Source organism: Pipra filicauda, unplaced genomic scaffold (assembly GCF_003945595.2).
Source record: "Pipra filicauda isolate LSUMZ 115617 unplaced genomic scaffold, ASM394559v2 scaffold5_size6683894_pilon, whole genome shotgun sequence".
Lineage (NCBI taxonomy): Eukaryota > Metazoa > Chordata > Aves > Passeriformes > Pipridae > Pipra > Pipra filicauda.
In genome coordinates, this window is record NW_024104754.1 from 6,215,042 (window position 1) to 6,232,283 (window position 17,242).

The 17,242-nt window shown below is 44.5% G+C and overlaps 2 protein-coding genes across 4 annotated transcripts in view; one reads left to right on the top strand and one right to left on the bottom strand.

Moving 5' to 3' along the window:
* The first annotated feature begins 255 nt into the window (after positions 1–255).
* On the top strand, positions 256–15,468 carry IDH1 (isocitrate dehydrogenase (NADP(+)) 1). Of its 2 annotated transcripts, none has more exons than XM_027731527.2 (9): positions 256–375; positions 3,006–3,133; positions 4,631–4,922; positions 6,710–6,815; positions 9,418–9,595; positions 9,999–10,150; positions 11,169–11,309; positions 12,764–12,926; positions 13,441–15,468. In XM_027731527.2, the coding sequence occupies exons 2-9, from the start codon at positions 3,012–3,014 to the stop codon at positions 13,532–13,534; spliced, it is 1,248 nt and encodes a 415-aa protein (XP_027587328.1). In that variant the 5' UTR covers positions 256–375; positions 3,006–3,011; the 3' UTR covers positions 13,535–15,468. The 2 variants fall into 2 exon arrangements, with proteins under 2 accessions (XP_027587328.1, XP_039243955.1); XM_039388021.1 differs by lacking the exon at positions 256–375 and adding an exon at positions 660–886.
* A 1,058-nt stretch (positions 15,469–16,526) lies between these two features.
* Positions 16,527–17,242, bottom strand: part of LOC113993416 (shugoshin 2-like) — a 37,443-nt gene continuing 36,727 nt past the window's right edge. For both annotated transcript variants that reach the window (XM_039388010.1, XM_027731513.2), the window contains one exon: positions 16,527–17,159. In XM_039388010.1, the coding sequence (XP_039243944.1) occupies positions 17,073–17,159 (87 nt within the window). In that variant the 3' untranslated portion in view covers positions 16,527–17,072. The remainder of the gene's footprint in view (positions 17,160–17,242) is intronic.

Sequence of the window (17,242 nt, forward strand, 5' to 3'; positions counted from 1 at the left end):
GGCTGCTGCGGGGCCGCGGGGTGGATACGGCTGTGGGCACGCGCGGCCCGGGGCTGCGGAACTGCCCGGGCGGCGGGAGAGCGCGGAACGGGCGCGGCCCGGAACGGCGGCGGCGCGGTCCGTGCTGCCGCGGGCCCCTGGCGCGAGGGCACCTGCGAGCGGGGCCCGGGCGGGCCTGAGCCAACATAGCGCCCCCTGGCGGGCGCGCGCCCCGTCAAGGGGAGGGGCCGGGCCGGGTGTGGCCGCCAGGGGGCGCCGCAGGGCAGGGGCGGGGCGGGGCCGCATAAAGAGCCCCGCGCACGGTCCGGACCCGCATCGCGATCGCCCCGCGCTGGGAACGGAACGGGCTTGGGAACGGCACTGCCACCGCCGCAGGTAACGGGGATCCGCACCGCCGCAGGGCCCCGCGGCCGCACCCCACCCTTTGTCCTTCCCCCGCCCCGCAGTGGGGCCTCGAGGGGCGGGTTTGTGTGTGTGTTTAAGGGCTTCTTTCAGGCGGTCCGGGCGGGACCCCCGAGGCCGCGCCCCGCCCGCCTCGAGTGTCGCTGGAGGTGCCCCGGGAGCTGCGGGTGCTGCACCCCGGGATCGGCTCCCGGCCCGGCCCGGGCTGCGTGTCTCCTCCCGATGTCCCTGGCTCTCCGGGCAGTCCGTGGTGTCCCCAGCGCGGGCCGGGCACGGAGCCCCTCGCGTGTCCCCTCACAGCCGTGCCCGGGCGGGGCCGGGGCCGGGATCGCAGCCTCAGCCCGGAGGGCACATCCCGCTGTGCCGGGAGATCGCCTTGGCAGAGCTGGGCCGGGTTGCGGGCGGGGAAGGGGCGGTGCGGCCGAGAAACAAGCGAGATCTGTGTTGGTGACAGCGAGCGAAACCTCCTCCGAGCGGAGCGTCTGTAAGCCGCAGTCAAGGACTTGTTGCAATAGTGAATTATTGACTGTAGGCCCTGAGCCCTTCTTTAGGACCAAGGAGTATTTGGAAATGCACAGTTTCCTTAAAGCTGCCTTGGCTACTTGCCGGGGTTAAGCATATTTAAAGGAGGGTTGCTGTAGGAGAAGGAACTTGCTGGTTCAGTATAAAATCAAATGGGAAGAGTGACAGAGCTGAACTCCAAGGAATGTGTGCTCTCTAGAGCGCCTCTTGGCATGTTGGCTCTGGTGTGCAGGAGAGGGATGCTACTGCCCCTGTTCATGGAGAAACTGGGGACGTTGCTGTCTGAGGAGGGGAAAAGTACCAGGGCCATGATCAGATAAAAGTGTTGGATGCTGTCAGAGACGTTGAAGAAGCTGCTGTTTCCACGTATCAGTGCAGATGTATCTCAGTGGAGGTGTGTCAACTGCCTTTGTGCTCTCCGTGTGACAGCAGCATCATATGCTTCTGAAGCCAGCTTTGCAAAACCTATTGCTATGACTGACATACTCTGATTTGCCTCAGTTAAGTAGAACCAAACCACAAAACAAGTGATGGTGGGTTGGTGCCTGTCTACATTTTTACTTAAATGAATCAGACTATTTCTCAGACTAAATGCCAAAAGTAAAATTGAAGTCTCCTGAGCAGCAATTCTGTGCCTAGGCCATGGAGTGTGATACAGTCCTTATTTAGGTAGTAACAATTTAAAATTGGGCCCAAAATACTTGCATAAATAAATGGAGTTCAGGCAGAGTGTGGTCATATGAAACTCAAGTTTTCCACGAGGACTAGAGAGGCCTAATATAAGCCAAGATATTGTCTTTGGGATAGAAATGCCTGATGTAGTTTATCTTTCAAATTTATGCGCTTATAGTAAATTGAGTCTCAGTACCACAACCTCATTTACATTTTTTTTTTCTTTTTAGATTTTCACTCCTTAAGAGATTTGGAAAAGCTTGATCCTCTGAACATAGCTAGCTTAGAAAGTTTATTCTCTTGCCAGACTGAAAATGTATAATGGGTTGGATTTTGGAAGTACAGCACAAGTTGGTTTAATTTAAAAAAAAAATAAAAGAAAAGGGAAAATTTGAACCTAGAAGTAATCTCCCCACATGCTTGTAACTTGGGGCACTTGCACTGCAAACTTCACACCTCTGAATAACTTTGTCTAGATGAACAGATTCAGTGGACAGTAGGGCCCTTCATTCTGGGTCAAATCATTCATGGCCCTCCGTATCTGTGAAACTGCAACCTAAGGCACAAGGGCTTGGTATCTCACTGTAGTGTCCCAACAGCTGCACACAAGAACAGGACTATCTTGGAAGGGGGAGCTTGCCAAGTCATTGCTCTTGCATAATCAGAGCTGAGAACAGAGAAACTGTGGCTGTTGGAGAGCAGGGAACTGTGTTAGAGCAGTTCAGTGGCTGGTGGGTTTTTGGACAAAGAACAAAGTGCAAATAGTAGAGCAGAGTTCAAGTTTATTTGTTTGAGGCTTTGTTCACAAGTATCTTGGGAAACCTCTGTTCCCTACAGCAAAACAAATCTGTCCAGTATTTATTTTAACAGTAGAAATAAAGCTTGCCACTAGAAAGTACTCTTGATGTTTAGCCTTGGGATTTTTCTACCTGTTTCCTTCCTTCCTGGAGGAGGAAGCTAATAAAGAAGCTGACAATATATTAATCCTCATAGTGCCAGCAATATGAGGTGTCATTGTAATCATGTCTGTTAACTCCTGTTTTTCAGAAAAAGGTGGAGAAACAGGGAACTGGACTAGAACTTGTGAAATCTAAAATAAAAAAAGCTCATTTATTTATGTGGAAATTGGGGGGGAAATTTGTTCATGCTTTTGAATTCTTTTGTACAACCATAACTAAAGCACATGCCCTTAATTCTCAGATATTAACCTTTTTATCCTCACAGATCTTCTAGGACCTGGGGCTCTAAGAAAAATACCAGTTAGCATGAAACTAGGCACAAACTGTGGTTGTCTTCAAGACGTTGGGAGAGAACTTGTATGCTATGTTGGTGCCTCTCCTAGCTGTGTTGTTAAAATGCAGGAATTGGTAGTTTTTGACTTAGGCTGAGCTTTTTTATGTCTATTGCAGCTCAAGATGTCTAAAAAAATCCATGGAGGCTCTGTTGTGGAGATGCAAGGAGATGAAATGACACGGGTCATCTGGGAACTGATTAAAGAAAAGCTGATTTTTCCTTATGTAGATCTGGATTTGCACAGGTAATGGCTCTTTGTGACACATGGCTACTTTGTACTGCAATTTGCATGTGTCATTAGGCTGATGGTGCTGAGAGCGGCCCCTCTGGGGTTCCTCACAGCAGTAAGCAGTGAATGCTTAATTGTTAGTTTTTTTCCTGTACTGTATCTCTAAGAAGGTCTCTCACAGACATGGCCTGTATTTTATCTCCTGTACCTTGGCTTCCCAGCACCTGTATTTTATCTCCTGTACCTTGGCTTCCCAGCACCTGGGCAGTCTATGTGACTCCCTGCAGCCTAAACAGTTAGAAACATGGGGTGTTTCAGGCACTCCATGACTTCCAGCCTGGCCTGTGGACCCTGAGCAGGCTTATGGCTGCTTGCCATACCTGTTTGAAGGTCTGCCCAGAGGACAAAAGGGTGCTTGTAGGGCATAGACTCTGCCCTGATGCCTGTAAGCTTGACCTCTGCTGTTGACAGTGAGGTAATTGTTGCAATTATTCCTGAGCCCGTGCTGTGCTTCTGCACTCGCTTCTGGAAAAAACAAATACTAGCAGCTGGTACTGCCAAAACAGCATGCTATCTACAGCATCTCGCCAAGAAGGTCAAATATTCTCTTCCCTTTCTAGCCACCAGGCTATAACTATTAGAGAAGCATCCAGCTACATTTCTCCTAGCCACATGGACAGACATACCTTCTATGGTATCTACCATAATTAAACCCACAAGTCTGACCTCTTCCCCTGCTACTGGAGTCATTTGTATACCACCTACATCAGGCTTTCTGCTTGCTGGTGTTGAGAACCAGGCAAACAGAAACCAGCAGCATAATACATGCCCACAGTCTGGAGAGCATCCCTTTTCAAAGAGGGGTGGGAGGAGGGAAAGCAAACCCCTGGCTGAGGCAGCACAAGGGCTACATTTATGTACAGCTGGCCGTTTTCAGGGCTGTCCCATGCTGGGCACCCATTGTTTTCCCAAAGCTATTAAAACAGTGAGTAAGGGAAATGTGCTTTCTCTGACTGCTTGAGGGGAATATTGGCCATTTTTCTGCCAGAGTAGGATTGTGGGTCCATTGTCAAAGCAGCTTTTAAGCCAATTGTAGCTTCATGTGCTCAGTACATGAAATAACCCAGAACCCTCAGCACAAGAGGTTTGAAACAAAGGCCCATATTCATCTGGGGATTGTGCTGCTCCGTACTGTTAGATTCCTAGACTGAAAGCTGCCATTGCAGAAAGCTCAAAAGGGAAGGCCAGAGGAGACACTGTGCCATGCTGGCAGAGAACTTCATCTGTAAACTGAAACTCTCCTTTCTCTAACCTTCTCTACCAGCAGCAGAAGTGTCACTGTATAAGTCCATGTTTTCTTCCAGTCCAGCAGCATTTGAACTGGAAGAGGGACAACTTCAGTTATGACAGAATGCTGGAACTACACTCATAAGCACGTATGAGGTCTGATTTCTATCCTGTTGGACATAAATGTCCTGGGCAGTTCTGACCATCTTTGTGGGTTTGTTACAGCTATGACTTGGGCATTGAGCATCGTGATGCTACAAATGATAAAGTAACCATGGAAGCTGCTGAAGCCATAAAGAAATACAATGTTGGCATCAAGTGTGCAACCATCACTCCTGATGAGAAGAGAGTGGAGGAGTTCAAGTTGAAGCAGATGTGGAAGTCTCCCAATGGGACAATCAGAAACATCCTGGGAGGCACAGTTTTCAGGGAGGCCATTATCTGCAAGAACATTCCCCGGCTGGTGTCAGGATGGGTGAAACCCATTGTCATTGGCCGTCACGCCTATGGGGATCAAGTGAGTCACTTCAGTGCTTACCTCTCTTTTTATCTTACCAGCCTTAGTCTTGACTCTATAGACCTACAGACTTAGACATCCCTGTGCTCCTGCTCTGTCCCTTGCACTCCACCTGGGAGCAGGTATTTGCTAGCACTTCGTTAGTACTGCACCTGGCAAAGTGTGGGAGAGCCTGGTTTGTGCCTCTCTTCCTTAGATAGTGTCACTGTATAAACAGCATTCAGAGGCCTGGATTGGATTGGATAGATATGTACTTAGACACAGGGTAGATAACTCCTCTGAATTATTGTTCATCTCTGCAGAACCCTATTCCCTACACAACAATGTTGTGAGAAAATATCCTTTACACTGCCCATCTTCTTACTTCTCAGGACTTTCTGGTGTCAGATGTCGCTCACAGCAAAAATGAATCCAAGAGAGTGATTTTTAGAAGTGAGCAAAATTACCTTCTGTATAGGGATGTGGGTTTGGGTTTTTTATATTTTTTTAACTGGGATCTGCTGCTTAACTTGCACAGCACTCCTGCAGAGTTGGTATCCATAGTGAGTACATTGGAATGTGGTACAGAAGTAGGAAAACAGCCTTTATCAGAGCTCTCCTGCCAGAGGTAGTACAAAGCCATGGAAAGCCCTAGCATGGCACTCAGTGATGTGCCCTTTGGGTAGGCTAGAGGACAAGAATCAATCATACTGTTCTCCATAGGTAATGATATGCTGTAAAACAGCCAAGCATGACAAAAGAAAAATCTTCTAAAAGAGTCAAGTGCTTAAATGGATGAGTAAACCCACAAGTCACAAAATTACCTGGGATGGGAAGGTAAAGTAATAAATAAATAAAGAGGAAAATAATTGAAAAACCTTGACACTAGAAAAGAATGGGATTAAACATCCTTAACAGTACTGAATAACTGAGAAGGTCAAAATAATAATAGGAAACAGTGGATTAAAGGGGAAGGATTGAAACTCTGCCAAAGGATGAGATTAAAGTGAAAGGGATGATATAAGAACTTATAAAGGACATATGAGACACTTCCTTAACTTCAGAACAGCTCAGGGAACATGTTCCCTTGATAGGAGGGAAACAACATGGAAAAAAGGATAACAAATTTCAAATAGTACTGTTCAGGACAACTGGGAAAAGGAGATATTTAAAAACTTGAAATACATGTTTGCTCTTCTGATTCTGTGTATCTCAGAGGACCAAAATGTGTATCCATGTATGGAATTCAAAGAACTTGTACTACAGGTTTCAGATGTCATCTTGTATGATGTATGAGTCCCCCTTATTTATGAGATCAGTAGTTGTGATATGAGTGGTTGTTTTTGAGGCAGGGAGAGAGGAAGGAGCCATTCTACTCACCAACCACACAACAGTCTTTGCACTTCAAAACATCAGTGCATCTGCAAAAGTACATCCTCTGCCCATTGATGGGACCCAAGAATTTGTGAGCTTTTTCCCTTAAAGGGGAGGATGCCTCCTGAAACTGGCAGACTCTTGACTACTTAGGGACATGGTTTAGTGGGGCACGTGGCAGTGCTAGGTTAACTGTTGGACTTGATCTTAAGAGTCTTTTCCAACCTAAATAATTCTATGAGTCTACTTGTCTTTCTAATCCCTTAGTATAATAATCCAATGACCACATGGCTGAATAAAGAGTCTACTTAATGTTTTTTTTAATACAACTGCTTTTCTGCACCCTGCCCTCCCAAAGGAAGGTTGTCTTTTATGTTTCTCTCTTTCTGATAGATAAAATCATCATGGCAGTTTTCTTTTTTTTTTTTTAACAGTACAGAGCAACTGATTTTGTGGTTCCTGGGCCTGGAAAAGTAGAGATGACCTACACTCCCACAGATGGAGGCAAACCAGTCACATATCTGGTCCATAACTTTGAAAGTAGGTATTTTCTCTAAGTAGTGATTAAAACTGATTTTGGGTTTAATTCAACCTTGAATTGTCAGTCAGAGCTATTTGATGGTAAAATATGACTTTGAGGTAGAGCGGGGGAGAAAGTTTACACCACCTTCATTTATCTCTCAAGTACTGAAAGTTACTTGAAATCTTCTTGGGACCAAAGAGGCATATCAAACACACAATCATACTAGACTGGCCACCTGTCATGCTCTTTGTATGATAACTCTGGTAGCAGCATCTATGTTTTTCTCTCTGATCAGAGGGAAACTTGCTGTGTAAACATGGCTTGACCAAAGGGGAGATATATTTAAGAACAATTCGGGTATAATTCTTTCTGGGTTTAGTTTGTCTTACTGGTCTCTATCTACCTTCACAGTTTTTGCCCTTCTTTATGAAGCAGTCTTTTTTTTTTTTTTTTCCTCTCCATAAAAATGAGAACTAACACTTAGCCTGCAAGGTGGGAAGGAGATTTGACAAGGATGCTCCTGACCGAGTAGGTTCTAAGTGTTTTAAAAGCTACAGTCCCAAATGTTTTGGTGTCCCTCCTGTCTATATGACTGTGCTGGTTATATACAGGTTCCTAGGCTCAGGAGGAGTCCTGACATTGCTGGGCTTTGTTGCATGGAAACAATTACACACATGCTGCCAGAACTCAGGCTGTTTTCCCCAGGGGCAGGGTTCAGGAAAACATCACACAAATTCTCTCTCTTGTCTATCAGCGATCAAAGAGTTCAGTATTTGTAGCCATGGTGACTTATGTTTGAGTGTTGGGTTACTTATGTTTGGGTTTTAGCTCCAAAAACTTACGTCCACAGAATCCTGGTTTGTGTGCAATTTGTTTGGCAAACAGATAAAAAGACTGACATATGACGCTGTTTTGTAATATTTGATTTCTCTGGCATTCTTCCTTGTAAGAGCCTAAATGTCTACTGTCTCTTGTTGCACAGCCTTTTATTTGGAGTTCACCTGCTTAACTGCCAGTCCTAATTTGTTTTCATTTGCTAGGTAACTGGTGAGCTTGTACTGGAGATGTCTGGCCATCCAGCTGCCAGTCTGAATTGCTGCTCTGCTTTGCATCAGCAAGCAGAAAGCAAGGAAGTGCAAAGATGGCAGATTGCTTCTGTTGCTCTGGGGAACTGCCCTCCCCACAGATAACTGTTGTGCCACCATATTTCCACAATGTATAAGGGAAGCTTGTCTTATTGCTATGCTAATATGTGCAACATTGACACTGAATCAAGAGATTTTAGTAGGCAGTATGATTGTATGATTGCAATGAGGAATATTTTTTACCTATATGGAAATAACTATTTGAATAAAACTTGATAGCTGTCATCTAGCAACCATGAAAACATGGCTCCAGAGGACACAGTCTCTGTAGCTGATCAGACCCTATTCCATCCTTGACTCACTAGAAGAGGCACGGGGACAACATGTATTTTCATTGGTAACAACAGGAATTTCATTCTCTGCCAATATCAACTTTAAATGACCTTGCTATCTTGGCAAGCAGATAAACCTCATCTAGCTTCCCCTCTTCATTCTGCATGTATGTTCATGTAGTAATAAGCATCTGGAGGTAAGGACAAGTGAATATTAGGAGAGGGTATTAAAAAAAAAAAAATGTGTGTTTCCAGAGCAAAGGTCCCTGATACAGGCACTGTACAAAAACTACAGGGGTGGTGGTAGTGAGTTGCTTAAAATTAAGTGCACAGTATCTGCTTTTCACTAGAAACACAGAGCTGTGCTCTGAAGGTGGCAAAGCTTTTTCATGAAGCTCTAGACCCTTCTCTCACCCAAAATCAGCCTCTTCCGTGATCTGAATACTGCTTTCTCCCAGGTGAGCTGGGCTGCAAGTTCAAGGCACTTCCATTCATGCTTCTAACACATCTGCATTAACAATCCAAGTCATGTGAGTGTTGATAGTTCTTCAGAGCCTTCTCAGGACTTGCCCAAGCACCCACATGACTGGCACATTCTTCCCACAACTTGCTGGAAGTGAGCCTGAGCAGGTGAAACAAAGCTGCATGGTAGGCCAGACACGTGCTGAAAAGATGCAGGAATGCATGTGGCAGCTTGTTTACCTGAGCTTGGCAAAGCAGTCTTTGACTGCTGGAGTTAGTTCTGCAGTCAAAGCATTTAAGATGAGAGCAAATCCGTTTCTGGCTTTGACTGAGATCCCCTGCTCCAAACTGCTGCCTGCTGCTTTCATAGAAAAATACTGTATTAGTTAGATGGCTAGCAGGAGTTCAAGCACACTCACTTCTGTCACAGTTTTGCTGCTTAGGCTGCTTAGGAGTAGGAAGAAACTTCTTACGGGGATTAGATCACAGTATTAAGATGTACTTAGCTGTAAAACAAAACCACCTTCCTATCCATGTGTCACAGGACTGCTGGAGCTTTGAGCTGATAGTGCAAAGAGAATCTTCTCTTGGAAGAATCAGCCTTTAAATTGAGAACTAGATCAAGACATCTGGGGATAGCACCAGCCTGCCTGCCAGCCAGAGTATTCTAGGGGAGAATGTCAAGTTCTTAATCAAAACTAAATCTAGTTGATTCCTATCTGTTCTTCCTTCACTTACAGGCTGTGGTGGTGTAGCCATGGGAATGTACAATCTTGACCAGTCTATCAAGGATTTTGCCCACAGTTCCTTCCAAATGGCACTGTCTAAAGGCTGGCCCCTCTACATGAGCACCAAGAACACCATTCTGAAGAAATATGATGGTCGCTTTAAAGACATCTTCCAAGATATCTATGACAGGTAACTAGTTGTGTACCCTCTACTGTATAAGTCTGCAGCAGGAGCATCCCCTCCAGCCTTGTGAGTTGCATTTTAAGACATTCAGCAGCACTTCGGGAGGGAGGGGATGCCTTCTCTGTCATGGTCTCCCTTGTCCTGCAAGGCACAGTACTCAATTTTTAAAGCTCTGCTAACTATGGCTGTGGTGTTCATCCCTTCCATTAGAGAGTCAGATTCTCTGTAGGTGCCTCTGTGGTCCTGAAGCAGCCTTGCAGTAGCTTAGCAAAGCAGACAAGGGAAAAAAGAGTAAAGAAAATGCAAACTTACTTTAGTTTTTTTTTTTACTTATCTCTGTGCACCTCTCTATGCACAAATTGTGCAATCCCTGTTTATATGGCAAGGTGTTCTGTCTTCTGTTTTCCAGAGAATATAAGTCCAAGTTTGAAGCCAAAAAGATATGGTATGAGCATAGGCTCATTGATGACATGGTTGCTCAGGCCCTGAAATCTGAAGGAGGCTTTGTCTGGGCCTGCAAGAACTATGATGGGGATGTGCAGTCTGACTCTGTTGCACAAGGTATGAGATGCTTCCTGTGCTCCACTGAAGTAGGCTCAGTGGCAGTCTCTTGGGACCTTCCCTCACATCTTCTATTGTGGCCCAGGAGGTGGTCTTGGGTCTCAGAACTTACATTTCAAGCCTGTGGCTAGTCATGGAGATATCAGGCTGTCAGTTTTCTGATTTCACTTTTACAAGAAAATCTATTGAATGTAGACTGTGTATTTATTTTCAGGAGGGAAGTTCCTACCAACATCAGTGATAGGCTTCCTATTCTAATGGACGGTATCCAGACAGCTGGGACACTGTTGCTGACTGGTGATGAGTGTACTGGCAGGTGCTCTACCAATAACTAAGAAAATCTGTCAGGTGTAAAGAGAGAGATTGATCCACTTAACTTTATAGACTTGTAGTGCTTGATCAGCATCCTACATAAGCAAGCTGCCTGGTACCAAAACAAATGCAGAATCCTACAGGACAAGATGTGTGGCTTTATGTGATATGCTCTTTCTAAAGTAATGCCACTAAACTGCCTCCCATAGAACAAGGATATGTGTTGGACTACTAAACAAAGAAGCTTTCAGAGATGCACATCTCTGAAATCTACAGAGTTAGAAGTGATGTGAATGTCCAGTTTCACTAGCTCCTGTTCCTTTCACTAAAGCAAATGCTCTTGATAAGGAGTTTTGTTTCCTATTTCCCTGTGGGGAAGATAAGCAGCCCAACATTGCTTATTTATGATTCTTTTTCTTTTACTGTACTTTTTGGTAAAAATCTGTCCAGCAAATTAGGTAAGAACACTGATTTTCTTGAAATGGTGCAGAATGTCTGTATATCTCTATCTCATGGTTCAGCAGCACTTCCTGATCAGATGAGCTGTTATGATTAGCCAGTTAGTTGCAGTGGCACTTGCTGTTCAGGGATACTCACATCAAGGCTGGGAGTATGTAGGGGGACTGTAGAATGGGGGGGTTAAGGGGAATTTAATGGAGCTGTCCAAAGGAGACACTGAACTTTTTAAACTTGTATCATTCTGTAGGCTATGGTTCTCTGGGAATGATGACCAGTGTGCTGATCTGCCCCGATGGCAAGACTGTTGAAGCAGAAGCTGCTCACGGCACAGTTACTCGTCACTACCGCATGCACCAGAAAGGCCAAGAAACCTCCACTAACCCCATTGGTGAGCTGCCTTTCACTGCCCTTCAGTGATCTCTACACATGAAAGAATAAGCTTAGAGTGAGAACATCTGCATCCTTTCTGCAGAGAATTGCACCACTGAAACTGCAATATTGCAGTTCATAATGCATTTTTCTTCAGTGGTGACTGTGATGACCCACCCTTAATGGGAAGGAAGCATCTAACATTCATAAGTGCTCATTGGTGGAAAGGAACAACAAAAGTCAGAGTGTCCACAAACAATCATAAAGTTTTATTAGTGAATTACACACTTGACATGGAAATTGGTATGTTAGTCCCTGACATACTATATAAGGACACAGCTGTAGGTTTTGGATCAAGGGATAGGATGAAAGAGAAGAGAGAAATTAAAGAGGGAAAGATGAATGAAAGAAAGAAAGGAAAAGAGAGAATTAAAGAAGAGGAGAAAAGAGAGGGAGGTCTTTGGTCTCAATCCTACCATGCCTACTTCCTGCCACTCATTCTTGCACTTGTGCTGTACTGTGTTGTGGTTTCTCTCACAGAAAAGTGCTGCCCTATATCCACCTGCCCCCCCCTTCTCCAGTCAACTCTTGTTCTTTCTCACAGCATGTTATATCAACAGTCCTTGGTTGGGTCTATGGACATTGGTTATTGGTGTTTGAGACATACACCACAGACAGTGTTTCTGATAAGCTTGAGAGGGGCTTAGTCCAGGCATGGTTCATTAAGGCCAAGGCCTAATGAGCATTTCTTGGATCACAGTGTGGCCTGAGGGGGTGGGCAGGGGAATGCACCACCACAGTCCATCACTATAGTGAACTCCTCTGGGCCTCTACAGAGACTGGAGCAAAATCAGGCTGGAATGGAGTGAGTGTGAGGAATAAACCAGACCTAACCTAGACTTTGAGACACGCATTCACTCTTCAGCAAGCGATTTATAGCCATAAGGGCCTTAAGGTTTAGACTGGTTGTTTTTTATTTTACTCATCTTTCTGATGCTCCAAAAGACCCAGCCACACCCCAGACTTTAACTACACACTTAAAGTGTCAATGCACTTAGAACGGGACATAAGGGAAAGAATCCTTTAAAATTGCATAGAGACCAGACTGTAATATAGTAAGAGGAAGAAGACTGCACCCTTCTGTCAGAAAGTTAATGTTCTGTGTAACCACAGAGTCCTACCACATGTCAGACTTTGTTCCTACCCAAGTCAGAAAGAAAGATAAAATGACGTGTGAAGAGATTACTGGAGGCAGTGAGTACTTTCTGGGGTCTGTTCTTTTTTAGAGCTAAACAAAAGGCAAAGAATACCTAGATGAAGATAAGTGTTCTCTTTCCCATACCAGATTTTCTATATTTTTCCTCTGTTTTCAGTTTTTTTGATATAAAAAATCCAATTATTGTTTCACATGATGATTTAGAACGATTTCCAGGGAGTTCTAGAAGGATAGAATAACCCAGTGTTCTCTCTCAGCCTCCATCTTCGCCTGGACAAGAGGACTTGCTCACAGAGCTAAGCTGGACAACAACACTAGCCTCAAGAACTTTGCAGCTGCCCTGGAAGAAGTCTGCATTGAGACCATCGAGTCTGGCTTCATGACAAAGGACCTTGCTGCCTGTATCAAAGGCCTACCTAAGTAAGTGTATGAAATAACCAGCTGTGCTTGAAGGAGGCTGTTTTACGTAGTGGTTCTGAACAGCACTTGCTCGAATGTTATTTTAGTATGGTGAAGAACAGGAGTCTGCCTCAGAACAGGACTCACTGTACTCAGTGCTGTACAAACAGAACACGAGACACTCCCTGACCAAAGTAGCTTAGTCCAGATTGCTTGGTCCCTGTTATTGTACCAAATGAATGGGCAAAAAAGGAAGGAACTGTTAAGAGTTGGTTTTTTTATGACAGTCTAGCTACATTGGTCAAATCCTACCTTCATCCTAATAAATGAAGAAAACCTACATAACTGCCAGATATCACCTGTATACCCTCTTCTCTGGAGCCTTTTGGCAGAAAAAAAAGAACACAGCCTGATGAGTAGGAGAGAATTCTTTTGGGTTTAGAGGCAAGACTTAGAGTTCTTTGAACAGTCTTCCCCTGCTTTGGTCGTTTGAGAGTGTACAACTAATGCCTGTTTTTTGTTTCCCCCCCTCCAGTGTCACACGCTCTGACTACCTAAACACCTTTGAGTTCATGGACAAGCTCGCTGAAAACCTGAAGCAGAAGCTGGCCTCTCTGCCCAAACTTTAAGGCAGGGGTTCTACTCAAGCTCCCCTAGCAAGGTGTCTCCCACTTACATGAGGGTGTAAGTGGCACCATATCATGCTTTGTTGTGCTTCTTTTAGGATGTTCTTCATCTTTGGCCTCTGGTATTTTCACACTCTTTGGCAGATACTCCTCATCAGAATCAACTCTTTGCCTAATTACTCTAGTTTTTCTGTTGGTTTGCTGTCTGATGCTCTTTCTGCTCACACTTGAGTCCTCCTGCAAAGCACAGGCACTTGAAGTCTCTTTCCTGAAGAAAAGCAAATTTTGTGGCCTGGAATCACCTGAGGGAACATCATGACTTGAGAAGGTATGAACTGGGCTTTTTAATAAACTCTCCATATTTTGGATCTCTTAACCTGTTGCATTAAGTCACTACTTTCAAGACTGGGCAGCTGTGCTGGATTTACCACAAATGTACTTTTAAGATCTTGGACTCCATCAGGACAGCGGGAATGGTGCTCCACACTAAAGTCTTTATCCTTGCTGTCAAAAGCCCACACACAAGCCTTTTGCCCCACCTCACAAACTTCAGACTCAGTAGAGCATGTTGCAACTTTTGGCTGAAGAAGCTTCTTTGCATTTTGAGCACACTCTTCACTTTGAGATATATCAGGACTACTTTTAGCACTGTTTTTAATTGCACTTGTTTTCTTTTTTCCTGTGCTTGCTTTTTTAACAGTCATTTTCTCACCAGTTCTAGGTTTTCTTAACAGGCTCCCTCAGGGGTATAAAAACATTTACCCACAATTGCTCACGATGTACTTGCTGAATTTTTACAGTCTCACTCCCCTCAGATGTGAAACTATGCAAATATGTAGATGATATTCTAATTGGAGGAGATTCCCATGAAAAGGTGGAGGAAGCAGCAGCAGTGTGGGAAGCATTACATGAAAGAGAAATTGAAATTCCACCTGAAAAATGTCAAGGACCAAATAAAGAAGTAAAATTTTTGGGTACTTGATGGAGCGCAGTCAGTGCAGCAGTTCCTCCAGACACTTTAAAGGAAATAGAACAAATACAGATGCCCCAAATCAAAGAAAGAATTACAACAGTTAGTGGGAACTTAAGCATATTGGAGCAAACACGTACCTGGATTTTCTATCATTGCTGGCATATGTGGCACTTTATCGTGCTTTGTTGTGTAACATTTCAAACACTAGACAAAAATGAACATAACACTTAAAATTTTTAAAGATCATGTTTTCTTAAACCCCTTGAGCTGCTGCGCTAGGCCCTACTTTTGCCAAGCAGATGAACGTGATACTGTTCAACTTCGACGTGGGTCTGGACTCCTAACAGCACACCTGAGGTTTCTCTCTGTGACTTTGATCTGTGTTTCTCTTATTTCTTTATCTCAGTCTGAAAGCCAGTCTGTGTCACATCTCTGGTCAAACCGGCAGTGACCTACTGTCCAACTGACCTCAAATCAGAACCGTCCTCCTCTCTCCACTACTGTCCATGAGTATAAGTGGGTTCACAGGGCTATGCCAGCTCTGTCGCAATCCCTCTCAATTTATCTTTCAGTGCCAACAGGAGCAGAGTATCCTGACACAAAGGGATTTGGTTCCATTGCTGTGGTCAGGACTGTAGCATTCAAGAAGCACTTAGTAAATGCTGGAAACGAGCCTTACAGGCTAAGATCCTATTAAAGTCATGCTGCAGTGTCTAAATGCAGGCCTTGCACTTAGTTATGCTCCTTCTGACTGGATGTGAAGCACAGGAACTGTTATCTCTTCTCCCCTCCCCCAATTCATAAAGGTGCAAAACTTCTAATTGTCTGGGCTATTACTTACCCTTTCTGTTGTGATACAGCATCAGATCATGACTGTGAAAAACTATTCCATCCACAGTTTTGTGTTCTGGGTTTTTTAAGGAATAGTTTTAGTTCAGACTAAAATAAAAACCAACTAACATTCTTTGTGTCTTTCCTTCCTTTGTGTGATTAGCAGATACTGGGAAATTCTGCCTCAGAGAGACAGTCCAGTAGCTTTCAGCACAATCCAGTACAGGCTGGGACAGACTGCTGGACCGTGGTATAAGCACAAAATAATATCTCCCTTCTTAGAATAGAGTTTTAATTTGTTCTGGCCCAGGTAAAGCTGTGACCTGTAGTGTGGTAGGCATCAGGTAGTGTACAGGAATTTAAAAGGTACCACTTTCATTGAAATTTTATTCTGGGACTAATAGAAACTGATATATCACCACTTGGCAAAACAGAAGCTGGTTAGACCTGAACTAACTCTGACCCTGCACAGCTCACTAGCTAAAGGTGGTGATTAGGATAGAAGTGCCAATGTTAGACTAAATGAGCAAAACACATTAGGCATGTGTGTACCAGGGTGAATTTATGCTGATACTTTTGGTCTGTGTTTGGCCCTGCCACCTGTGAAAGCTTTGCTCTTTCCCTGCCAAGTTATGGGAAAACAAGCACTGATAAACAGGAAAGTTGTCCTTGAAGAGAGCTTCTTGTATAAACTGTTTTAATTGGTATTCTGTCATTGGCTAGTTATCCTCCAAGGTCGCTTGAAGGAGAGATTGAGGAGGAGGAAGGCTCGGCCCCAGACTCAATTAAGAAAGACCCCCAAAACATACGGCGCGTGCGTGAGGGGATTTCCGAAGTTCTCACCTGTGTGCAGAGGAGGGGCACTGACATAACCGGGAGGTGGGACTGAGGGCATCGGGCTGGGCGGTGCTGGCCCCACCTAGGGGGGTTGTGGCCACTTAATTAATTGTATAAAAAGCAGATAGTGCTTTCTTAGAGGGAGTTAACTTTACACTAAGGACAACGTTGCCTTTGGCAGGGACGCCTGCCAGTTAGTGAGCTTACTGACTCCCCAAGGATGCAGCTTCTGCTATGGGTAATTACAGGCATGCTAGGTCAGTAAGATAACTTTATGGGCAACAGCTGGGTAACTGGGGCTTATTTCTCTCCTCCTTCCTCCCTTTTGGGTTTGTTCGTTTTCTTGGCCAACTTTTGGTAATAAATATTGGTTTTTGTTGAGCTAGCAATGGTGTCTAGTTTTTCACGTTCCAGTATATCTCAGACCTTTCCCTATTACAATGTGTTTGAAGCACAGCTCTATAACTGCTAGGAACTGTCACTATACCTTTAATAGGAATGAATGCAGTCTACAAGTCTGTTGTTAGTACAAGCACATAAGACAGAGCTGGAAAAAGCCCAATTTCTGATCCCCAGAGGCAATGAAAACAATTACTGGGAACAGCTGGAGATCCACATTCCTGCCTGGCTTCTGACATCAGTAGTTCAACACAGTCAGGCAGGTCCCTACTACAACAGGACCTCTAACAAATTCCCTGTTATTTATTGTTCCTACCTGGCTTCCACAGTTACAGAGTACCAGAGACAGCTTGGTACCTTTGAGGAAGCTGAACAAATAAGAGGGCATTTTTAAATCTTATGCTTTTTGTTTGCTAGTTTTAATGACTTTCTACTGTTACTTATGTATAAGCAATGTGGTAGCATTTACCCAACTGCAGATGACACTCTTTTCCCTCTGTACTAACAAAGTTTCCATCTTCTGGAGGACTCTGCAGAGTACAGCAAGACCCAGTCTATCCTCATGAACTGTTGGATGTTGCTGAAGTGCTAAAGAGAAGCAGTAAGTATGGTCAGAAGAACAGAGCATCCCTCTCCTTGCTCTGCCACAAAGAAAGAAGAGACAATTTTCC